Genomic DNA, 25851 nt, shown 5'->3' with positions numbered 1-25851 from the left:
GGGTGTCAGATATCAGAGATGACATCTTGCTCAACAAGGTGCTCTGAACTGCCGACTTTGATAATTCTGCTGACGATGCTGGACGATTTTGAGCACTCACCTTGTGCTTATATCTGACCATAACCCACTAGCTCTCTGGGCTGGAGTCTCCTCCATCACCACTTCAGTTGTGCACAGTGTCTTTCTGAAGGACATCTAGGCGAGTTCCTCCAGTTCTCTGTTTATACACAGGAGTGTAACCTCCTCCTCAGCCACAACATTTATTTCTATAACTCATTTTCATGCTATACATGTTGCTTAAAGTGCTTTACAAGATGTAAAGAAAACAATCATCAACCGTGAAGTTGAGATGTTAGGTAACAAGGCATCTCAGTCTGGTGTGGACTTCTGGAAAACTCAATCCATAAAGCCAAAGAGTAAAGATGAATGTCATCATATCGGCGTTAGTTTTACAATTTGTTTGAGCTAAACTGGTTTTGTCTAACATGAGTTGAATGAAAACTAAATTCAATCATTGCTAGATGGCTGTTCCCTCTAACTGCTGCTTAAACCTCGTACTGTTATGGAGGACCAAGTGTTCATCCAGAGCTGATTGCATCCATCAGCTCTCTGCTACATTTTGTTCGAATCCTGCCCTTTATGTGCCATTTGTGGCTTTCTCAATCACTTTTAAGAACCTTAGGCAGCTGCTCATAAAGTAAAATTAACTTTTAAACTAATCAAATGTCTAAGGTCTCTCTCGACTTCTTGTTGTCCTACATGTATTGTTGAGGTCTGACACTCTCAGCTCTTCAAGGTCATCAGTTCAGTTACCTGACACACTTATCAGTTCAGCTCTTTTCTCCTTTAAACTTTTGCAGATTTTATCCTTCTCTGACTTTTCTCCTGTAAACAGAAGTTTTGTCCTTAAAAACTTCACACAACTGTCAACTGCTAGGAATTAACAATTAACTTTGTACCTCATCACAATGTGGATTCATTTATAATTGTAATAAAGGCCGACAACACTCTTCAACTTTTAGGAGCAAATAAAAAGTGAAAAGATTAAAAGCATTAAAAAAAGATTCCATTACACTGGGTGATATTACCTAGCAGTCCATCTACAAAGTTAATGGAAATAAATAAAGTCTGTTTCCTATTCATAAAATGTGACACTTTAAAACAGTTTAACGTCAAAAACAAACATCTCCAGCTTTTACTCACCAGACAGAGCCCTGACGTCTTCATCAGATCTCCTTTTCCTGGAGATCATGGACACAAATTTCTTACACAAGTCGTCTTCACTCATCTTATGATTTTGTGATCTCAATGGCAGTTTGTCTTCTTTGATGGATCCTTAAAGCAAATTTACTGTGACCTCTCAGCAGGTGGGGACTGTGGAAACTAAACAAAGAGGACATGAAATTTAAAAAATGATAAGGGCTGAATAGAGAGATGGCAGACTCAGGTCTCTCATCATTTTGACATGAGGGACTGAAGGGAGATGAAAGTCCACAACTTGATAACGGACTCTGGAACTAAAAGTCGATGGTCAATGTGAGACTCTGATGGTGTGATCCACAATCTGATTGAGGCCTCAGAATTCAATTACGAGACGTGACACCTTTGGGACACGTGAATTCAATGGCAGTGTGCAGACGTCTGTAGGACCCTTAAGGTTATTTTGTGGATACACAACCTTCAAGACTGAAGTACTAGGAGGCTGTCATTGTTCAGGAGACCTTACATTAGCCAGTGAATATTCTGTCTTTGGAGTTTTGATAATTTTGGTGTTGGTGTATCTCAGACATTTGGAACATTGATATGAGGCTAACAACATGGTATGTAAAAAACAGATTTGTAAATCACTGACACCTCTCAAGGACAATGCAGTGTTCATTTGGACAATACATTTTGATTTAGTTTTAGTCTTAATCTTTGGACTAAATTGCATTTTAGTTTTAGTCACATTTTAGTCATTTAGTTATTGTTTGTTTTAGTCAACAAAAAATAAATTAATTTTAATTGAGAAAAAGTTAATTGGTTTTAGTCGAATAAAAGTAAAAGTAAATTAGGTAAACATTCCAAATCAGATTGATGTCTTGTTTAACACATAAATATGCACAGAACATACTGTACCTGTGAATTATTATACTAACACGTACACTCAGGAGCCAAACCACATGTCCTGATTATTGAACTTAAAATGAAGAGTTAGCTGTAGAGAAGATTTCCTCCAAAAGCCCCTGGTCAGATAATGGCCGCTCTGCTCTGTCATCACACTTTTCTGCCCCTTAGTTATGCTGCTGTAAGATTTTATCAAAAAGGCCGAACAAGAAGCACACATTTCATTTCAGCACAGGTTTATAAAGAATGAGATCATCATGGACTGTCTGATTAATCTGAACATGTGCACAGTTTAAATTTATTCTCTCATATTTTCTGTCAAACAATTGAAAAAACGCCTTAAAATTATATTAAAATTAAATTCAAACATAGCTATATCTGTACTGTTGAATTAGTGAATTCCAAAATAATTTTGGATTCTTACATTTAACTAAACCCTTAAAAGCTGTTTTTATAACAAAATACTTTTAAAATTTGGTTTGTCAGAGAATCACTCTGTTAGGTTTTCAACATTTACTATTGTAAGATTTATATTTACACCATTAGCTTGTTAATAATAATTAACAGATGACTCAATGTTTTTTGACATCACTCCACAATTTCAGAACTCTTGTTAAAGAGCCTTTGCTGTGCTGTTTCCAAAGTGTCTCACCTCAGTGATCTGACTTTTCTATTGTTTAGCCGGAGTGCAAATCCACAATTACAAAAGTTACTTGTAGTTAATTAATCGAGAGACTGCATTACATTCACTAACGGACCATTCGAATATATGACGTAAGGGCTTTTACTAAGTTTGTCACTCTTTAGTGGTTATGCTAATAAACATTTGTTTGCCCTTAAAAACCAAATGAACAACACAAGTTTAGTATTTGCAGATTCGCATTCAGCAGTGAAGCAGGGCTGTTTTGCCATACAGTAGATCTACATATCGTATAAATTAGGAGATGCACTTCAAGCTCTGAAATCCTAAATCTGTCCATCCATCTATTTTCCAACACGCTATATCCTAATACAGCATCACGGGGGTCTGCTGGAGCCAATCTCAGCCAGCACAGGGCACAAGGCAGGAACAAATCCCGGGCAGGGTGCCAGCCCACCACAGGGCACACACACCACACACCAAGCACACACTAGGGACAATTTTAGGATCGCCAATGCACCTAACCTGCATGTCTTTGGACTGTGGGAGGAAACCGGAGCACCCAGAGGGAACCCACGCAGACACGGGGAGAACATGCAAACTCCACACAGGGAGGACCTGGGAAGCGAACCCATGTCTCCTAACTGCGAGGCAGCAGCACTACAATCCTAAATCCATTTTATGTTAGTATTAACAAATGGAGCAGCTCATTTCATCAGTGATGTAGACAAGCCAAACAGCCACTTCGTTTGAAATTTGCCTTGATTTTTAATTGCTACGACTGTTTTGTCACCCCCACTGTGCCCGTAATATATAAGTAGATGCATGTGAGGTGGTGTCACCCGCTACCCTGAACTGTACCCACCAGTTACAGAATGGAGGGATGTGCAGATGTGCTCATTACAATCAACACGTTCTTTACCGGACTGTGTAGCACACTGTAGTTAAAGCGATTAATCCCCCCGTCATTTCATCTGCTGTAATAAATGCATGACGTTACAAGCTAAACAGTTACAACTCACATCTCAGGCTGAGCGCGTCTGATTGCCCTCTCAAAGCTACTTGAATCTGTTTCTTAAGCTGGGATACAACTGGCAACAACAAAATCCTGTGTGTGTGTGTGTGTGTGTGTGTGTGTGTGTGTGTGTGTGTGTGTGTGTGTGTGTGTGTTTGTGTTTGTGTTTTTCTTCTTCCTTAATAAGTATTTTCCCCATTCACACTTGATGCATTAGTATTAGCAGGGTGAACGAGAGCCAGAGGTAACGGTATTGGCGTCGGGCAAGTTGCCATCTAGATAACGTTACATACCTTGGCATGAATCTCAGGACGGCACACCTCTAGACACGACTCTTCGGGTTTGTGGTGTTCTTTCCTGTCAGCTTCGCTTCACATGGCTCACACTGAGTTTTACTTTCATCAACATTATTATTAAAGTTGGTCCATATGTCTGAGTACTCTTGTCACCTGAAAATCATGCTGGTGCAGGATTTTGGCTGACGTCATTATTACCGGATGGTGCCCAAACCAGTGTTATCCAGTTACGAGCTTGCATGAGAAGGGTATTGCTGCAGACCGGAGACATTATGGGTGGATCTATAGGCGGGATAACTGTCAATCAAATTCAACTTCAGCAAATCATATTGTGTTAATTCAGAACTTCAACAAAAGAGATTGTTGCTACTCTATGACAATCAAAAACTCACCTGTCCAATTATCAACGTATGAAGTTGTCTATCAAGTGTAACTTCAACCAATCGATTCACAGTTCGTGATCCCTACCTCTTTGAGGTTCCGCCTTATAGAGTTTCCTCTTAAATGACCTGCCATTGTACAAAGTGACGAAACTCCATTAAACGAAAGGAGACAAAAAAAAGAAGCTGCGGTGATGAAACTCCATTAGACAAAAGATGAAGAAGAAGAAGCGACAAAACGAATTGCTCGTTATTTTTGACAATTGAAGTAAGTGTGCTTCAAAATGGAAATGTTTGAAATTTGCATTTGTACAGTTTTCTTTGTATTTTTTAATAACTTTGTGTTGCTCGGTTATGTTTGTACCGTGAACCTGTACATTTGTATTAATAACTAGCTGATTACCCATTGGCTTTGCTCACTGAGTGTAAGGGAAAAAAAACTAAAATGTAGTATTTATAAAATAAGTTTGTTAATTACTAATGTTATTTTTGAACAAATAAAGAGCATTCACAATAACATAGAAATTATAGAAATATTAATTATTAAGTAGTAAAACATTTTGATAAAAGAATTTTAAGAAGATATAAGAACCGTATAAATTATTAGACAGTCAAACATTATCATTTAAGAAGTAAAGATACATTGAGTACTGCAGTGGTTTTGGGCAAACTACCTGCTTGACAACCTTGCACTATGTGCCTGTGATTTAAGAGAAAAATTATTCTGAGAAATGTGGACGCTGCCTTTCTGTGCTTAACGGGCAGAAGGTCCAAACAATTCCCAAGTCCAATACTTAACATGAAGAGGTCGGTACATCTTTTTAGATGTAAACCCTCCATCTTATTAAAAGAATTAATCAGAAAAGCAACCTTGAATGTTGTGGGGTTTTAGTGACGCAAATTCATCTTAAGGGTCAGTAAGTATCCGTGCACCACAATTTACCAAGAGAGTCCCGCTTCGATAGCGCCGATTACACTTATTCGCAAAGATTTCCACTATCCCAGGAGCCAACGGGGCACTTGAAGTGTGACAAACAGTGCGAGAAGAGAGGACGCTGCCTGAAACTGCGAAGCTGTTGACCCGGAGGAAAAGCCCGACATTCCGCGCCTCCCAGCGTCCACTTTGTGCTCATGACCCCTCGCCGCTGAAGTTGGTCTCGTCTTCACATTGTTTACAGCTCGGTGCAGTTAAAAAGTAGAAAGACGCAAAGCTGTTTTGTTCATCTCTTCTACTATCAAGTACTGAGAATTAAAAAACAGTTACAATGTGGCAGTTTTCTCTGTGAGAATGCGCCTAGCGGCGGACGGCTCAGCGCTAGAGTCCAGAGAGGAGGGCTGGGAGAGGGCGACGCAGGGCGTACTTGTATGGGATAGATCGGCGTGTTTGTGTTTACCACTTTTACGTAATTTCCATATCGCGTGGTCATACGTAATACGTAATTTCCATATCGCGTGGTGATACGTAATACATAATTTCCATATCGCGTGGTCATGTGTCATTTCCGTTTCAAATGTGAAAAGAATTTTATATATATATAGATCATTTTCGCTGTAGTAATTGATTTATATTCAGTGCTTGAAGTGTACTGGTGCTCAGCGGTACTGGCAACTCCTCAAATTCCACAAGGCGAGTTTCACGAGAACTCCTCGACTGTGCATGAAAGACAAAATAAACTTATACAAGCATCTTGGAAACGCTTCATTAGTCCTTCTGTGGTAAAGCAGGCTTTTGACAAAGTTCAGATTGACTGCAGTGGTGCACCAGGTTACCTTTTTTTTCCATTCAGTTTAGTTCGTTATGTTAGAGTTCTTGGAGTAATGTGTCTTATTTGTAATATCAAGTAATCTGCAATGTTTTCGTACCGTCAATTTTAACAAACTTCATGGTAGTTTTGTGCAGATGATGCCTGCCATTTCTAACTTGTTAAAGACTTTCCTGCAATGGGCAGTGTGCCACCATCTTGTATGTGACTCAGACTGACAGTCGCGATGTGCACAGAGCCTTTCAATTTAATTACAAGTGACGTTTAGATTTTTCCTTTCAGCCAACTTGCTACAAGAATATCTTCTGGAAATTGGATGTTAATGAAAGATCAGGTAAACTGCAAACACCCGTCTGTTAAACTCGTAATTCACTTGTAGTGTTTGACTTTCACGTGTCTTTTATTTTTCTTTCCTTCTTTTCCTAGGACATCCCTGCTGGTTCAGTAGACTGTGGAATAGACACGTTGATGGTATTTGAATATGAACTGTAAGTTTTATGTAACTTTACATTTGTGTTTAGATTGTGTAGGAGTTCAGTACCATCCATCCATCCATCCTCTTCCGCTTATCCGAGGTCGGGTCGCGGGGGCAGCACCTTGAGCAGAGATGCCCAGACTTCCCTCTCCCCGGCCACTTCTTCTAGCTCTTCCGGGAGAATCCCGAGGCGTTCCCAGGCCAGCCGGGAGACATAGTCCCTCCAGCGTGTCCTGGGTCTTCCCCGGGGCCTCCTCCCGGTTGGACGTGCCCGGAACACCTCACCAGGGAGGCGTCCAGGAGGCATCCTGATCAGATGCCCGAGCCACCTCATCTGACTCCTCTCGATGCGGAGGAGCAGCGACTCTACTCTGAGCCCCTCCCGGATGACTGGGCTTCTCACCCTATCTTTAAGGGAAAGCCCAGACACCCTGCGGAGGAAACTCATTTCAGCCGCTTGTATTCGCGATCTCGTTCTTTTCGGTCACTACCCATAGCTCATGACCATAGGTGAGGGTAGGAACATAGATCGACTGGTAAATTGAGAGCTTGCCTTATGGCTCAGCTCCTTTTTCACCACGACAGACCGATGCAGAGCCCGCATCACTGCGGTCGCCGCACCGATCCGCCTGTTGATCTCACGCTCCATTCTTCCCTCACTCGTGAACAAGACCCCGAGATACTTGAACTCCTCCACTTGGGGCAGGATCTCGCCCACAACCCTGAGAGGGCACTCCAACCTTTTCCGGTTGAGGACCATGGTCTTGGATTTGGAGGTGCTGATTCCCATCCCAGCCACTTCACACTCGGCTGCGAACCGATCCAGAGAGAGCTGAAGATCACGGCCTGATGAAGCAAACAGGACAACATCATCTGCAAAAAGCAGTGACCCAATCCTGAGCCCACCAAACCGGACCTCCTCAATGCCCTGGCTGCACCTACAAATTCTGTCTATAAAAGTTATGAACAGAATCGGTGACAAAGGGCAGCCCTGGTGGAGTCCAACTCTCACCGGAAACGGGTTCGACTTATTGCCAGTAATGCCGACCAAGGTCTGACACCGGTTGTACAGGGACCGAACAGTCCTTATCATGGGGTCCAGTACCCCATACTCTCGGAGCACCCCCCAGGAACACGGTCGAACGCCTTTTCCAAGTCCACAAAACACATGTAGACTGGTTGGGCAAACTCCCATGCACCCTCCAGGACCCTGCCAAGGGTGTAGAGCTGGTCCACTGTTCCACGACCAGGACAAAAACCACACTGTTCCTCCTGAATCCGAGGTTTGACTATCTGATGGATCCTCATCTCCAGGACCCCCGAATAGACTTTTCCAGGGAGGCTGAGGAGTGTGATCCCTCTGTAGTTGGAACACACCCACCGGTACCCTTCTTAAAGAGGGGGACCACCACCCCGGTCTGCCATTCCAGAGGCACTGTCCCCAATGTCCATGCGATGTTGCAGAGACGTGTCAACCAAGACAGTCCTACAACATCCAGAGCCTTGAGGAACTCTGGGCGTATCTTGACTCATTCTTGACTCAGGCTCCGCCGAGAGTGGCAGCCTTTTCAGCAGCTCCGTGTACAACTTTATTTTTCTACCTTTGATTTTTCTCTTTAATATTTTTTATTGATCACTCCCATCACTTTCTTTTATGTGGATTCGTTCCCTGGACACTTTTACTTTTACAACATGGACATGGATTTTTACACGCCGAGACTCGTCTATTCAAGTAGTCAACTTCAAGCGCTGAGAACAAATGCCAGTGCCGGTGTGGTTCCATATTTACCTGACGAGGTAAGAAGGCGGTATCGTGGCAGCAGAGCTGGCACTAAGCTAAAAATGAAGCGGCTTGCGAGAAAGTGGCGTTTTAAGCCTTCTGTGCCTTCTGTGATCCTGGGAAATGTGAACTCAATCTCAAATAAGATCGACACACTGGCTGCACTGGTGAAAAATGTCAGGACCTACAGAGAATGCAGTTTGTTGTGCTTTTGCGAAACGATGGGACTGGACCAGGGACTAAAACTTTCCTCTATCACACCTAGATCCAGCATTCGTTTGATCTCCAACTCCACTTCTGCCTTTTTTACTTCGGGAATCCGATATGAGCGTTCTCCGACTATAACCTTTGGTTTTGTCACTATGTCATGCGCAACCAGGGAGGTTCATCCAGGATTGTTGCTCACTACCTCTGGGACAGACATGATAACTTCTTTGAGCTCCTGTCGCTGTTGGCGAGTCAAATCTTCACCGAAGTTGAGGTGTAATTTATGAGCGAAGAGTGAGCAGGGCTGTCCGGAGGAGGGATCAGGATCCCTTTCCTTCCACGGTTTCAGCAAATTGACATGATAAATCCACTCTTTAGGTCGACGATTAGGTTGGATAATTAAATAATCGACCAGACCCTTCCTCTCCTTAACTTCATATGGGCCTTGCCAATGAGCCAGTAATTTGGAATGTGAGGTAGGAACCAATACCATGACTCGATCCCCCGGGCGGAACTCCCAAAGAGATGTGCCACGGTTATAACAATGAGTCTGGGCTCGCATGGACATCAGGGTTTTTCGACCTACAGCCTTATAAGTTTTCGGTCGCTTATTGTCGAGGTCTGCTGCAGGCCAATGCTGATGCCCTTTCCCGGTGCCACGACCTCACGAACAGGTACGCCAGACCCGATGGGTCTGGGCTGAGGAGGAGGGCCGTGTCACTCATGTGCGACTAGGAGCGAGCTGAATGGACCAAGTGGAGGCGATTACCCGCCAGGCCAGGGGGTGGCGGGGTGCTCTAAACCTATTTCTGTTATTTCTGCAGATCAAATACGGGAAAAACTGTCTTATCTGATGTCACTTCTTGTTCCGGCACCCAGACTGACGTCACTTCCGGGTTACAGACTATAAAATCCTCCATCTTGCCAAACTAAGGCAGTTCATTCTGGGAACTCAAACGAGTAACATCATTGTGTGCAATTTAAATCTTTTGGAGCCAGGAACAATATACAGGTGGCTGCCCCAAATCTTTTTCAGTGTGTTGTGAGTCGTTCTTTCACAGTATGTATGTATGTATGTTCCAGCATCAGTTCTGAACGGCTGGAGCGATTTTCATGAAACTTGGTACACATGTTCCTCATTGGTCAACTGAAAATACTGTAAGGTGAAATCAACCCTAACTGACCCACTTCTGGGTAGGGTGGGGGTGATCTTGCTGTCTTGTTTGCATGTTATCATCCAGATGACACTCAAAACGACCACCAGAGGGCGAACTGGAGGTGACGGCCAGCATTCTTTATGTTTGAGCGCACCGCACGCCTCTGTTGCTTTTGAAATTAAATAGAGTTGGCCCAAACTATTTTTGGGACTCATTCTGTCTTTGTGACTCGAGCCGCCATATACTGTATATATATCTTATATATAAAGCAGATTGTTACAATCTCGCGGTCTTGTATGTCTGTTTGTTTTCATCCAGTTGACACTCAGAATGTTTCTACTGTGCTCCGTAAAAGAAACCAACAGTTTTATCAGGAACATTCTGTAGTATTATTTGTTTGCTGTTTAATATATTTTCATCTTACATTTTTCTTATTGTAACAATATTGTAGTGGTAATAGAATTAAATTAACCTAATAATTTTTTACGACCTAATTTTTTACGTTGTCAAAAATTCTGCACGTAAAAACTTATTACTACACCACAAAACAAAAGTTAATCTGTCAATAAACCTTAAAAAAGGCTTCGCTCTTCCCATCATTTTTCCACTACTTTGAACGTATTCCACAATTTTATTTCGATTAAAATAGACTATTTTTAAGTTAGCCAATAAAAGGAATCATTTTGCTTGACTTTTCTCTACATTCATAATGGCTAACACGGTACAACACCCGAGTACTACAGACATACAAGACACCGAAATGTACCGCTACTACATGGAACTGAAGACCCGGTGGAAGAAACTGGCACACATGGACAGCAACATCTTCTTATTTAAAGATTTACCAGTGTTGTTTCTGGTCCTAGAGTGTGTATATAAACACAGAGAACTCCAGTCTCTGTATTACATCTTGTCTGACGAAGGGGCCTGAGTTGCCTCGAAAGCCTGCATATTGTAATCTTTTTAGTTAGCCAATAAAAGGTGTCATTTTGCTGGACTTCTCACTACATTCATAATGGCTAACACGGTACAACACCCTAGTACTAAATATAAGATAAGTAAACATTTTTATTTTTATCTACCATAAACATCCTATATTTATTTTGTGGATTCAGCGGCTCTCTTTGCGATTTTTCTTTATTCATTAATGAATGAAATGTCATTAGTATCGCAACATCGTAGCTAATGTGTTGGTGCTACAATGTCTTTGTAAAAAAGAAATAGGATTTTTTTTAATATGTTCATAATCAAAAAACTAATTTAATTAAGTTATCAAAATCAAAGGTAAAGTATAGACCAAATACAGCTATGATATTTAACTTATAATATTTATTTATATAGGTAAAATATTTAACCTTTAATTGATTGTAAAAGAATTTCAATTGGAAGAGACTAACTTGAGATTCGGTCTCGTATGTCTGTTATCATCCACTTGACGCTCTGAACGTTTGGACAATCACTGCAAGTTGCTGGAATCAATGTGGACGTGGCCTGCTTCTCACGTGGACCACTTTATGTGGCTTGTTCAATGGTGGGAAAGTCCTAAGAACCTTTATATTTTGGCTAAAGATGGAAAAACTAAAAACACTGTATATAACAAGACTCTTCAGTGAACAACACAAGCACATTAGCGAGTCTTCATTGTTTATTAATTTATTTTATTTTTAAAGTTGTGTGGTTTTTTTTAATTATAGTTTTCTCAAACAATTAAAAAAACACTTTATTTTCCTCCCAGGCGACACCGGGTATTTCAGCTGGTATACAATATATAATTTGCACTATACTATTCATTAATAGGTGCAGTACTAATTTATACTGCTGGACATTTGGGTAATAATAATTTGCTCTGGTTACTTGATCACTTAACACTGTATACGACATATCTGAAACTATTTGACATATTTGTAGGACTATTCTATTTTTTTAATTCATTAATTGGAAGTGAATTACTACAATTCTCTTTTTAAATTGTCATTTCTATTCTATTCTTTAAATGCTCCTTTGGGGTTGTCATAAAAGTAATGTTGTTGTGTGACACAATGACAATAAAGTGCTTGAACTTCAACAATCTGTTCTCCTTATCCTGATTTCTGTAAATTTAATTAGAGCCACGAGGGAGGGAATGCACTAAATGAACTAGGAACACACAGAGGGAGGAGGCAGTTTAGAGAAGTTCATGAAATGAAAAAACAGAAAAATAAAAAATAAGTAAATCGCAGAGACCCGGAGACAACAGTCATTTTTTAACCTGCTTTGTCCTGAACAGGGTGGCAGAGGGGTGCTGGAGCCTATCCCAGGCAGCATAGGGTGCAAGGCAGGAACAAACCCTGGACAAGGCGCCAGTCCTTCGCAGAGTGTCAGGTGATTAGGAAATAACAAATGTGTCTTCACTGACTGTCATTCAACTCTTCATTCAGGATAAAAATTCAATAAAAGAACAAAACATAATGTCATCTCTGTAGAAACCCTCATGAATTATGCTCATTGTGAAAGGTGCTCTACACAGTAAAATCAATCTGTAACCCTGCCATCTGTTTTTCAATGTTTTTCATTTTGTCTGTTAATAAAAATTAAAAGGATCTCAGAGTGAAAGTGGTGTGGTTTGGGGTTGACAGACACCGACATGTGCAGTGTGTTGTATTGACTGATCCTCATGTGATCTGTGGGTCATTCATTAAAAAATGAATAAAATTAATATTAATTAAAATAAAGGTACCATTAATTTACTGAATCTCACCAAATACAGCAACTGATATTTAAATGCAACAAAGGTTGTAAATGTTTGGGGATTCAGAAGCATAAAAGATTGTGGCACTTGCATGGAGAAATTGTGAGGCAGAAACACAAAAGTAAGAGCCATTTGCTAATTACATAAGAATCATAAATGATTTACTAAATGATAGTCCATAATCTATGGGAGGTTCCTATAACCACATAAGTAGAATTGAATTGGTGTATTCTAGCTATTTCTAACTGCTCTGACTAAACATTATTCTCAGTTTTATACCGGGCCTTTCGTACTTTGTGTGTGTGTTTTGTGTGCCAAGTAACATTTAAGACAAAGCACTTAACTGAAAGTACGTTTAAAGCGTACAGAAGTAGATAAGAATCTTTAAATATAGAAACAACTAAAGTTTCACAAGAAAAGCTAAGTTTAGAGAAGATGCATTTTTTCTTTTTTTTTTTTTTTGCATTTTATTCTACGTGTGTAACAACTTTTTCTTTATTCTTATGTGGATTATTTGCTTTTAATTTTCACTAAACATTTTTAAAATGAACTTTTGGACTGAGATATTTCTTTCAGCACACGTTTCACCTGTGCTTGACCTCGCTGTACACTCCAGCAGCTACAACAAATGTCATCGTCACAAAGTGTTTTAGGAAGAACTTGGAATGGTGACTTTGGGGCACCTAAGTCTCAGTTTGCTCTCCTCTTACAGTTCCCACCATGGCTCTGCCGCCTCACTCCTTCACATCTCCACCTGTCCCTCTCGTAAGTGTCCATTCCACCTTAGTCTGTCGAGTCACTGTGTCTCCCCTCACTAGATGATCTACAAATGTCCACTGCTATGGAGTTCATGGACAGCTGCCTCCTGATGACACACCAACATCAGAGAGCATCCTGAGGCTGCTTAGGGCTTCTACTCCTCGATGTTTCCAGCTGGACTGACCAGTAACAGGACTGGTGGCTGTGCTTGTGTTGGTGTTGACCTTCTGGCTTACATGGAGTCAGACAGGATCACTCAGTTAATGTATCAGAGATGGTCAGTGAATATTAAAGCTTGTGCTTAATATGTTACTAATATATTTATTATTAACTAACTACCAGTACCACTGAGCTCCTCATGCCAAGAATGTTCTCCCTCTGTCAGTGTCTCACCTGAAGGCTCACTTAAACCACCGTCACAGACTTCACTTGTATGTGTGGATAGAAATATCGGAATATTTGTAATGACATTGTTATCTTCTGGCCTCATTAAACTGTACAAACCACACGTTTACAGCATTTCCTCTGATTTACATTAACAATCCGCACATCGTGATGGCACAGCAGTAACGAGTGATAAAAACACAGGAGCTTGAATAGCCTGATCATGTTACAAGAAATCGAAACATCAGTACATACAATAATGACGGTTACGGTTTTATTTGATTACGACTAACGTACTAGAGTACTGCCTTCAAAAAATACATTTTATTCACGTGGACTTGTCAAGTCTCCACTACAATTTTGAGTAACTCTTCATAAACGAACTTAAAAGGTGACACGACGGGATATATGTATTATAATAAACATATATTCGATGGCCTTAAGGAGGTATTAAAAATCCCAAAAGTAATAAAGGTCCAATTAAGTCAAACAAATGAATACCCTGATTAACAGGTGCACAGTCACAAAAACTGCAAAATTATTACTTCTTTTAAGGCATAATGTTTGCTCTTCACAGACCGTTTAACATAGTAAACTCCCCTCAGACTCCCGCTGTCCACCGCAGTTCGTCCAGTGCTGGGGTGCCTACGGGTCAGTGTGCCCAGCGTGACGAGTCCACACAGAACAGAAGGAGCACACGGCGATGTCGAAGTGTACAGCACTGTATAACACTTGACAGGCACAACAGCGGAGCCGCAAGAAGAAGGAGCAGACAGGCGGCGTGGTGTAAAAACCCTGAGGCTGTGAATTCAAACGCGCCTGCTGACACTGGGGGACCTTGAGCAAGTCCTTTCATCTGTCTGTGCTCCAAAAGAGCTACCTAGCTAGCTAACAAGAAAGCAAGAGCGTAACCAAAGTTTATCTAAAGTAATCGTATAAAGGTGTCAGACAAGTACCGGAATAAAAATGTAGAACGACAAACGGACCGAGACATCAGCGGAAAAAAACAAAGGATAAAAAATAATAATGATAATAATAAAGGCCTCTCCGGGCCCGTCGGTCTGAATCCGCTTTAAGGCCTTTTAATAACGGATCCGTACCCCAGCCCGTCGACAAAGACAAGAAAGTCTCTTACCTCGAATGACCGATTATTTAAATGACTGCAGGAGACGCAGGTGGATCTCAAATGGTAAAAATAAAAACTATTCATGGTCAGTGGCAGTGTCGCTAAACGATCTGCGGTGCCTACCCGATTTGCGCGCGCATGCGTAGAGCTTAACTATTACGCCCCTGCACGATCTGCGTTTTTTTACTTTGCGACACGAGTCCCCATCCGATTTGTCTCGCGCTCTAGCGACACTGCTTGTCGCTACCCGATCTGCGTGCCTACCAGATTTGCGCGCGCAGGCGTATTGAAAGCCTAGCATGCCGTAAAGTGTTCACGCATGCGTTAAACAGATTGGGCAGCACCGTAAAGTGAGCGATGACGTTTTCGTTCAATACGTATGCAATAACACACTCCGCATGCGCTTAATAATAAAAAAAAAATATATACTAAACATTTCGCTTTTCGGCACGGATCGCTCTCAACTGCGCATGTCGATACACAACGGGCAGTACAGTATTTTCATTGAAATGCCGTAGTAGTTGACCATAATGATAATGTTATTAAATATTCATTGTACGTTCTGTTTTCAGGGCTGAATTAAGCTTGTCATACTCCTCGTTATACACGTTGTTTATCACTGAGATCGCTTCGTTTAGTTTACATAGCACTTCTTTTTTCAGTTCCCATTGTACAAAGTATTTAACCATTGTATGTTATTATAGTCTACATATAAAAAATAAATGACAGTTTTAAAAACAGATGTATTCAAGTACTTTATTGACATTGAGTAACGCAACGAAATTACTCGTGTCAACTTCACGTTGCATTTAAATTCCACTGTCAAATAGTTACGATATATAATAATACAATAAATAAATAATGAACTAAAAACTGAGTAATCATACAAAATATGTTCAAAATATTGGCAAGATGCCATATATAATGTTAAAGTAACCTGGATGGATTATTATTGCATAAATGCACAGCAGTATAGATTACCTATACTACATTAATTGTACATGATCAATGAAAACGATTTCAGATTGAGGAGATATACGAGTTCAGTAAGTTTATTGCAGCTGGAAAAAAGTTTGTTTTTTTTGTCCATTTGTAGCATACAGATTGATAATAATAATAATTCTTTACATTTATATATCTGAAATGCCTGCCAGATGGGAGAAGCTTAAACAGGTTCTGTCCAAGATGAGTGTTCTCCTTGATGATGTGTTCAGCCCTTCTTACACAGGGAATCTTGTATCGATGATCAAGTGATGGCAGTTCAGTTCCATTGAACGTCTTGTGATGTTTTTATGATCCACTGCAGGGCTTTTTTGGCAGGTTTGGTGCAGCTGTTGTACCAGGCTTTCATGCAGTTAGTCAAAACAAGTGTGTATATATGTAAAAATGAACTGTTGATGCACTTTTCATCCCTGGAAAAACTCTTTAAAAATAACTTTACATATTATTATTAATGAAATACACATGTCATAGGGCATCATGGTTTACAAAATTTTGTTGCGGTGATACTAGTGGATTGCATAAAGTCTTTTTGAAGAAAAAGAAATCTTCATTTCATGTCTAACCCACATAAAGCACAACCCCAGCACCATCTTCTGTGATACTATTGCTCGTCTTGTACTCAAATTTAAATGGCTTTTATTCACCCATATAGTGTCTTAAATGTGAGTTAATAACTGAATAATAAAAAAGGAAACACTTTTCATGCAAATTTTATTGAATAAATGTTATGAGAACAACAAAAGTGAACAATGTGAGAACAATGCACCTAAAAAAAACATGTCAAATGTACAAAAAAACCCAAAGAAGTAAAAAAAATCACCACATAGCTTTAACATATTTTACCCAGAGCACAGAAAATTTAAAGTTACATTGTTTTGCTATTTTGATTATTAAAATTATTCCACAGATAACTTCTAACATATTTTAATACTAATAAAGCCCAAACTGCTAAACTGCTTAACAAATATATATAACTTTATCAAAACGAAAAAATATATATACAATTTAAAAGTACACAAGAGGAAAATTGAAAGGTCCTTCTCCTTAACTATATCTGGATGATCAGATGGCCCTGTTGAAGAACACATAAAGGTCCAGTTGGTCAGGATGATTGACAAAACAACGTCTCAGGGTCACAAGGTCACAGCCTCCCCAGGCCCCTGTGCACATTCACAGCCAGCATACTGTTGTGGTGTTAATGCAATTGCAGCTCCATTTCAAGAGGGTCTTCAGAAATCTTCTCTCTTCAGCACCACAGTCAGTTGCACGAGACTTGACCAGGGTGCATGGCAAAGGGCATCACTGGACAAAAAAAAGAAAACAGCAAAAAAAAAAAAAAAAACAATGGTTATTATCTGGTGTAAATCTTTCAAAGTGTATGCAGTTCCATTCATAAACCAGAAGTAAATCATAAACTGATAGAAATGGGAATTAAGCAGAGGTGAAGTTTAAAAATGGAGTTTTAAAAGTATTTGAAAGGTTTTTCATTTATAGCTGGCATTCTATATTTTTGGTGTACATGTGCAAGCTGCTTCACCAGTTCTTTCATAAGCAAATTAGTGGTTGTGGATTAAAGATTACACTGAGGAGTGTTGGGGGAGAGACAGTACCAAATACAGGAAGGGACTAAATTGTTCAGAGCTTTTTATGTAATGAATAGTATAGTACTTTAAAATCAATTGTGAAGGAGACAGCCATCCAGTTTATTAAAGCTAAGGTCAAGTAAATGAGCTTGGAATATGAAGAAAAACAAAATGTAAACAAAACAAGATACATTACCCCAGAATACTTGGCAATGACGCAGTAGATTCAGACCCAAGACTCAAATGAAGGATTCTGGAAGCACTGGGCAGTAGCATCCATATTACTAACCGAGAATGCTAAACCGGATGATGGACGCAGGCACATCCGGCCATGGGCCGTAGCTGCAAAAAGACGTACTGCGCAGGCGCAAAAAGAGTCCGCGAGAGTCGGCTGAGGAGCCGAGAAAGGCGGATAAAAGAGGGCGAGAGAGGCGGATGAGGGGCCGCGAGAGGCGCAGGCGCAAAAAGAGTCCGCGAGAGGCGGAGAAAGGCGGAGAAAAGAGGGCGACAAAGGCGGATGAGGGGCCGCGAGAGGCAGACAAAACCACAGAAACTAGGAGTGAGCACGCACCGAAAAAAGGAAAAGGCACATAAAAAAGTAGTCAAACGCGGGGAAAGCACGAAACACATTGCACACGAAACTAGACACACCAAAAAAAAAGAACATACGAGCGCAAACCAGCAAGGCACCACCACACCCCCCCCCCCCCCCCCACCCTACAGGCACGGGACGGGACGGGACACACACCAAGAGGGGGATTCAACAAGCCTATGGAAGACAAAAAAAAAAAGAACACAAAACCACCCCACAGACCCTACAAGCAAGGGACGGGACACACACAAAGAGGGGGATTCAAACAAGTCACAGGAACACAAAAAGAAAGAAGACGCTCGCGCAACAACAATCCCCCCCACACATCCATAAGAAGTGACACCCAAAGCCACATATTCTAAAGTGAACGTTGACACCTTCACACTAGGCAGCATAGGTGTCAGCATAGGTGGATGTCCTTTCAATAAAGCACTATTAAACGTTCAACTGCAGAAAAGGATACATATTAACAGTGAGTGCGATCCTCCTTATTACTTATCCATATTTCGCATGCTGAGAAAGAAACAAGTCATGAATACACGGTCACGGGTACAAAACGATTCGGAAAGGATAACGGGAACGTGCCCAAATGGACCGACACAATGCACGTAGACGCATTCAGCGCGCTGCATCGAAAGAAGCACGATTTCAAACCGAAAGAGCTCGCGTATCAGACATACAAAAAAGGGAGCGAAGAGACAGAATAAATGAACGGAGACGTGAACAACGCGCAAATGAACTGACAGAAAAAAAAAAAAGCAAGACGCGAAAAGCACCAAGCTCAAATGACCGACATACAAAAACGGACAAGGCTCGATACAAACAATGCACGGCGTAGACTGAAACGGACTTTGCGCAAAGCGGAGGCGAATAAAAAAAAAGAAAAAAATTGCGCGTCACAAATAATGGACATGCAACAAAAAGGCAATCAAACGCCAAAAGCAAAACATGCCCGTCGCGGACATCAACGCCACACACCTGTTAAACGCTTACGCCAAATGGCTGAAAACGCCTTCAATAAGGAATCCTCTATTGAGGAAAATTCTTTGGGATTAATGAATGTCATTTGCAATCATTGTCATTCACTTAACCTCACAGAAGAAACAACTGGCAATACAAATAATGAATTTACACGTTGTTGTCAAAAAGGTCAGAGTAGACTGCCTCCTTTACATTCATATCCTGAATATCTAAAGAAGCTTCTAACTAACGATGTGCCTGAAAGTAAAAACTTTATGAACTGCATTAGATCCTACAATAGTTCATTTGCTTTTGCATCTACAGGAGTACATATCAGGCCACCAAAAGGCAATGGCCCATACTGCTTTCGCATATGTGGACAAATATTGCATCGCATTGGAACAGTGCACCCTGAAACGAATCAACAACGCAAATATGCACAAATCTACATCCTAGATCCAGATGAGGCAATCTATCAACGCATGAACCTTCCTGAAACAAACAATGCACAGAGCTTATAATGAGAAACGTCACTCATGTCATAAACAATCACCCATTGGCTAAGTCTATAAAAATGCTACATGAAGTTGAAAAGGAGGCAAATACAAAAGCAAATGCAGAAGGTATAGCAGCAACTACAATTGCTTTGGTCTTGATAAAGGACAAAGAACAAGATCCAAGACGATACAATCTGCCCGTTTTTAATGAAGTGGCAATTGTCTTTCAAAGTAAAGATGGTGGGCCTCCATCTCACAGAGATATTGTTCTACATTTACGTCCTGATAAAAACAACACACCTACATTCCAACGCAATGTTGCCTTCTCACGTGTTCAACGTTCATCTGACGTTAGAGTTAAAATTATAAATGATCCATGCCAAGGAAGACTCATTCAAGGACAAGACACCTTCTTTACTACTAATGTTATATACAAAGAAATATTCCAATAAAACATTAATATATGCCAAACACTCTATTTGTTATTTCTATGCGCATCATCCAAGGCTGCACACTATTCTATATCTAATTCATACATCTCACTCTTTGTCATGTCCCAACGCCAGGGGTTGGCGAGCGAAGCGAGCAGGGGGCGGAGCCCCCTAGTCATCTTCTATTCCAACAGATATCACAGCATTCCTTCCTTCTTTAATTGCTGCCCTATCTTTCAGTTAAATTCTTCCACTTCACTAAGGCAAGTAAAATATAAAAATAATAAACAAGAAATATTTAAACACTTACTTCAAACATTCCTAGACTTGACTTTTACCTGATACTGTATTCTGGGCCACCAAGAAATAAGTCTTCTGCCTCCTGTCCTGATACACCCTGTAGAGCAGCCAGGGCATGGATGATGGACTATCCAAAATTAAGAAAGAACAGAATACAAAAGTTGCTTGCATGTAACTGAAATATGACCACATCACATTATAAGTGAAGGCATACACCAATTACCCAGTAACAAAGCATAATACCCCGAAGAATGTGTGCTTTATTTTGCAAATGAAACAGCCTGGTTTTGTTTCTATTGAAACTCATACAATGAGAAAAAACACAACAGTTACTGGGATTGCGAGGATTCACACACACACTAAAATATTGTGGTCTAATGTTGGGGAGTTGCATAAGAAAAAACACATTTTAACATTCGTTAGTGGATACCAATTTACTTCTCTCTTTAAAAGAACTGTAAAATTTAGACACCTGATCTGTTGTAAAATTTAGACACCTGATCTGAGATACATCTAGGCAGTTCAGATTTTCATATTCCATCCATCCATTTTCCAACCCGCTGAATCCGAACACAGGGTCACGGGGGTCTGCTGGAGCCAATCCCAGCCAACACAGGGCACAAGGCAGGAAACAATCCCAAAAAGAGAAAACCTACTAATCCATTAATCAAGTATAAATCAGTAAACAGAAAAGTCCACCTGAGCAGTTTTTTTAATAACACAATTTATTAAAAGTTTTGCATATTTCAAAACATTCATGCGCGTTCATTGAAATCACCAGCCTATTTAAAACGGTAAATTTTGTAATATTCCAATTATTAAACAAAACGTCAGATAATCCTAAATATATCTAGATTATATTACAGTATATACTGTATTCTCAAAAATTGAAAAGCATTCAATAACATTACATACAGTACCTTTAATCATAAAATTCACGGACACACGTCGTATTTCACTTCGCTCTCTGACCGTAAAATTGTTGCTAAATTCTTCCCGTAAAAGATATTCTTTCAAGTCGTTGTAAAATTGAAAAGTCTTCATTTTTTCAAGAAGTGAAAATTATTCTTCTGCCAGGAGAAAAATTCAATATGCTCCTATTCTCTACAGCGTTCTTCTTTCTCCTTCTCACTCGAATGGCGAAAGTTCTATTTGTTAATGCAGACCGAGAAATTAAAATCCCGTGGTAACTTTTTTTCTCGTGTGTCGTAAAATATTGGACATGCGCAGAACAAATCGGACAGCGTCGTGAAATGATTTTTAATTAAGCAGAGAGCGCGTGCGCGAGACAAATCGGATGGGGACTCCTGTCGCAAAGTAAAAGAAACGCAGATCGTGCAGGGTCGTAATAGTTAAGCTATGCGCCTGCGCGCGCAAATCTGGTAGGCACGCAGATCGGGTAGCAACACTGCTTAATTAAAATTCATTTCACGACGCTGCCCGATTTGTTCTGCGCATGTCGAATGTTTTACGACACACGAGAAAAAAAGTTACCACGGGATTTTAATTTCTCGGTCTGCATTAACAAATAGAACTTCCGGCTCCGCCATTCGAGTGAGAAGGAGAAAGAAGAACGTTGTAAAGAATAGGAGCATATTGAATTTTTTTTCCTGGCAGAAGAATATTTTTCACTAATTGAAAAAATGAAGACTTTTCAATTTTACAACGACTTGAAAGAATATCTTTTACGGGAAGAATTTAGCAACAATTTAACGGGCAGAGAGCGAAGTGAAATACGACGTGTGTCCGTGAGTTTTATGATTAAAGGTACTGTATGTAATGTTTATTGAATGTTTTTCAATTTTTGAGAATACAATATATACTGTAATATAATCTAGATATATGTAGGATTATCTGACGTTTTGTTTAATAATTCGAATATTACAAAATTTACCGTTTTAAATAGGCTGGTGATTTCAATGAACGCGCATGAATATTTTGAAATATGCAAAACTTTTAATAAATTGTGTTATTAAAAAAACTGCTCAGGTGGACTTTCCTGTTATTTACTGATTTATACTTGATTAATGGATTAGTAGGTTTTCTCTTTTTGGGAATATGAAAAACTGAACTACCTAGATGTATCTCAGATCAGGTGTCTAAATTTTACAATTCCTTTAAAGAGAGAAGTAAATTGGTATCCACTAACGAATGTTAAAATGTGTTTTGTCTTATGCAACTATGCAATTTTTTTCTCCCCAACATTAGACCACAATATCTTAGTGTGTGTGTGAATCCTCGCAATCCCAGTAACTGTTGTGTTTTTCTCATTGTATGAGTTTCAATAGAAACAAAACCAGGCTGTTTCATTTGCAAAATAAAGAACACATTCTTAGGGGTATTATACTTTGTTACTGGGTAATTGGTGTATGCCTTCACTTATAATGTGATGTGGTCAGATTTCAGTTACATGCAAGCAACTTTTGTATTCTGTTCTTACTTAATTTTGGATAGTCCATCATCCATGCCCTGGCTGCTCTACAGGGTGTATCAGGACAGGAGGCTTATTTCTTGGTGGCCCAGAATACAGTAACAGGGAAAAGTCAAGTCTATGAATGTTTCAAGTAAGTGTTTAATATTTCTTGTTTATTATTTTTATATTTTACTTGCCTTAGTGAAGTGGAAGAATTTAACCGAAAGATAGGGCAGCAATTAAAGAAGGAGGGAATGCTGTGATATCTGTTGGAATAGAAGATGATGCTACTGCCCAGTGCTTCCAGAATCCTTCATTTGAGTCTTGGGTCTGAATCTACTGCGTCATTGCCAAGTATTCTGGGGTAATGGATCTTGTTTTGTTTACATTTTGTTTTTCTTCATATTCCAAGCTCATTTACTTGACCTTAGCTTTAATAAACTGGATGGCTGTCTCCTTCACAATTGATTTTAAAGTTCTATACTATTCATTACATAAAAAGCTCTGAACAGTTTAGTCCCTTCCAGTATTTGGTACTGTCTCTCCCCCAACACTCCTCAGTGTAATCTTTAATCCACAACCACTAATTTGCTTATGAAAGAACTGGTGAGGCAGCTTGCACATGTATACCAAAAATATAGAATGCCGGCTATAAATGAAAAACCTTTCAAAATACTTTTAAAACTCCATTTTTAAACTTCACCTCTGCTTAATTCCCACTTCTATCAGTTTATGATTTACTTCTGGTTTATGAATGGAACTGCATACACTTTGAAAGATTTACACCAGATAATAACCATTGTTTTTTTTGCTGTTTTCTTTTTTTTGTCCAGTGATGCCCTTTGCCATGCACCCTGGTCAAGTCTCATGCAACTGACTGTGGTGCTGAAGAGAGAAGATTGCTGAAGACCCTCTTGAAATGGAACTGCAGTTGGATTAACACCACAACAGTATGCTGCCTGTGAATGTCCACAGGGGCCTGGGGAGGCTGTGACCTTGTGACCCTGAGACGTTGTTTTGTCAATCATCCTGACCAACTTGACCTTTTTGTGTTCTTCAACAGGGCCATCTTACCATCAGAAATATTTAAGGAGAAGGACCTCTCAATTTTCCTCTTGCGTACTTTTTAATTGTATATATATTTTTTCGTTTTGATAAAGTTATATATATTTGTTAAGCAGTTTAGCAGTTTGGGCTTTATTAGTATTAAAATATGTTAAAAGTTATTTGTGGAATAATTTTAATAATCAAAATAGCAAAATAATGTAACTTTAAATTTTCTGTGCTCTGGGTAAAATATGTTAAAGCTATGTGGTGATTTTTTTACTTTTTTGTTTTTTTTTTTGTACATTTGACATGTTTTTTAGGTGCATTGTTCTCACATTGTTCACTTTTGTTGTTCTCGTAACATTTATTTAATAAAATTTGCATGAAAAGTGTTTTTCCTTTTTCATTATTCAGTTATTAACTCACATTTAAGACACTATGTGGGTGAATAAAAGCCATTTAAATTTGAGTACAAGACGAGCAATAGTATCACAGAAGATGGTGCTGGGGTTGTTCGTTATGTGGGTTAGACATGAAATGAAGATTTCTTTTTCTTGAAAAAGACTGTTTATGCAATCCACTAGTATCACCACAATAAAGTTTTGTAAACCATGATGCCCTATGACATGTGTTATTTCATTAATAATAATATGTAAAGTTATTTTTAAAGAGTTTTTCCAGGGATGAAAAGTGCATCAACAGTTCATTTTTACATAAATACACACTTATTTTGACTAACTGCATGAAAGCCTGGTACAACAGCTGCACCAAACCTGCCAAAAAAGCCCAGTAGTGGATCATAAAAACATCACAAGACGTTCAATGGAACTGAACTGCCATCACTTGATCATCGATACAAGATTCCCTGTGTAAGAAGGGCTTAAAACATCATCAAGGAGAACACTCATCTTGGACAGAACTTGTCTGAGCTTCTCTCATCTGGCAGGCATTTCAGATATATAAATGCAAAGAATTATTATTATTATCAATCTGTATGCTACAAATAGACAAAAAAAAAAAACTTTTTACCAACTGCTATAAACTTATTGAACTCGTATATCTCCTCAATCTGAAATCGTTTTCATTGATCATGTACAATTAATGTAGTGTAGGTAATCTATACTGCTGTGCATTTATGCAATAACTAGCAAAATACCCGCGATTCGCAGCGGAGAAGTAGTGTGTTAAAGATGTTATGAAAAAGAAAAGGAAACATTTTAAAAATAACGTAACAAGATTGTCAATGTAATTGTGTTGTCATTGTTATGAGTGTTGCTGCTTCACAAAAAAACAGATCCTTAACAAATTGCTATTGGGATATTTTCCCTCAATTTAAAAAGCTTTTCTTCTTCATAAAAATTTAAAAGCAGTACTTCGCGGGGATTTAGATATATATAGATATAGATATATATAGATATATATGTATGTATGTCTTATAAGTACTGCCTTACTTCTCTTTAAGAAAGGAAGATGTAATGATACTTGATTTAAACGATTCCATGTCTTGGTGGGTTTGCGTAGCTTATTGTCAATATCTTTACACCTGTTTTTAAGACTTATTGACTGAAACGGGCTTTCACGAACAAAGTTAGGGCTTTGCTACAGGATACACCCTCCACAAGTTAAGCAAGTAAAAATAAAAGTGTATATTTCTGTTTTATTTAAACCTTTTATGTTTGTATGCATAGCCCCATTTGGCTGTTTTAGTTTTTTTTTTTTTTCTTTCTTCAGTAATATTTAATCTCCTTAAAGAAAAAGAACATATGCATTTTACTTTTTTTGTATCTCTTTAGTAATATTTTAGTGTAAAAGGATAACCAGTATTTAAACCTTTTATGTTACTTTATAAAGTTATTTTACACAATGTTGAAAAATTAATAAGAAAGCTACATAATTTGGCAGCTACTGCTTTAATTTTCAATGAAATGAAAAAAGCTCTCCAAGAGAAAACCTCAATGAAGAAGAAACAGTTTGCAAATATATATATATATACTAGCAAAATACCCGCACTTCGCAGCGGAGAAGTAGTGTGTTAAAGAGGTTATGAAAAAGTAAAGGAAACATTTTAAAAATAACGTAACATGATTGTCAATGTAATTGTGTTGTCATTTGTTATGAGTGTTGCTGTCATATATATATATATATAATATATATTATATATAATATATATATATACATATATTATATATATATATATATATATATATATA

General features: G+C 39.1%; 1 protein-coding gene and 1 long non-coding RNA gene across 3 annotated transcripts in view; both read right to left on the bottom strand.

Annotated features, from left to right (window-relative positions):
* The window catches only part of LOC114665238 (NACHT, LRR and PYD domains-containing protein 3-like), a 367778-nt gene that overhangs the window by 316677 nt on the left and 25250 nt on the right, over window positions 1–25851 (bottom strand). The window contains exon 2 of the mRNA XM_051924838.1: window positions 1204–1383. Within this exon, the coding sequence (XP_051780798.1) occupies window positions 1204–1288 (85 nt within the window). The 5' untranslated portion in view covers window positions 1289–1383. The remainder of the gene's footprint in view (window positions 1–1203; window positions 1384–25851) is intronic.
* Window positions 16591–21378, bottom strand: LOC127527890 (uncharacterized). 2 transcript variants are annotated; one of them, XR_007935065.1, is made up of 3 exons: window positions 21102–21378; window positions 20220–20308; window positions 16591–17120 (listed from the first exon to the last, which is right to left on the bottom strand). It is a non-coding gene; the product is annotated as an uncharacterized LOC127527890 (long non-coding RNA). The 2 variants fall into 2 exon arrangements; XR_007935064.1 differs by lacking the exon at window positions 16591–17120 and adding an exon at window positions 18135–20139.

This window comes from Erpetoichthys calabaricus, chromosome 1, assembly GCF_900747795.2.
Source record: "Erpetoichthys calabaricus chromosome 1, fErpCal1.3, whole genome shotgun sequence".
Classification (NCBI taxonomy): domain Eukaryota; kingdom Metazoa; phylum Chordata; class Cladistia; order Polypteriformes; family Polypteridae; genus Erpetoichthys; species Erpetoichthys calabaricus.
This window is presented reverse-complemented; position numbering and strand designations above follow the sequence as displayed.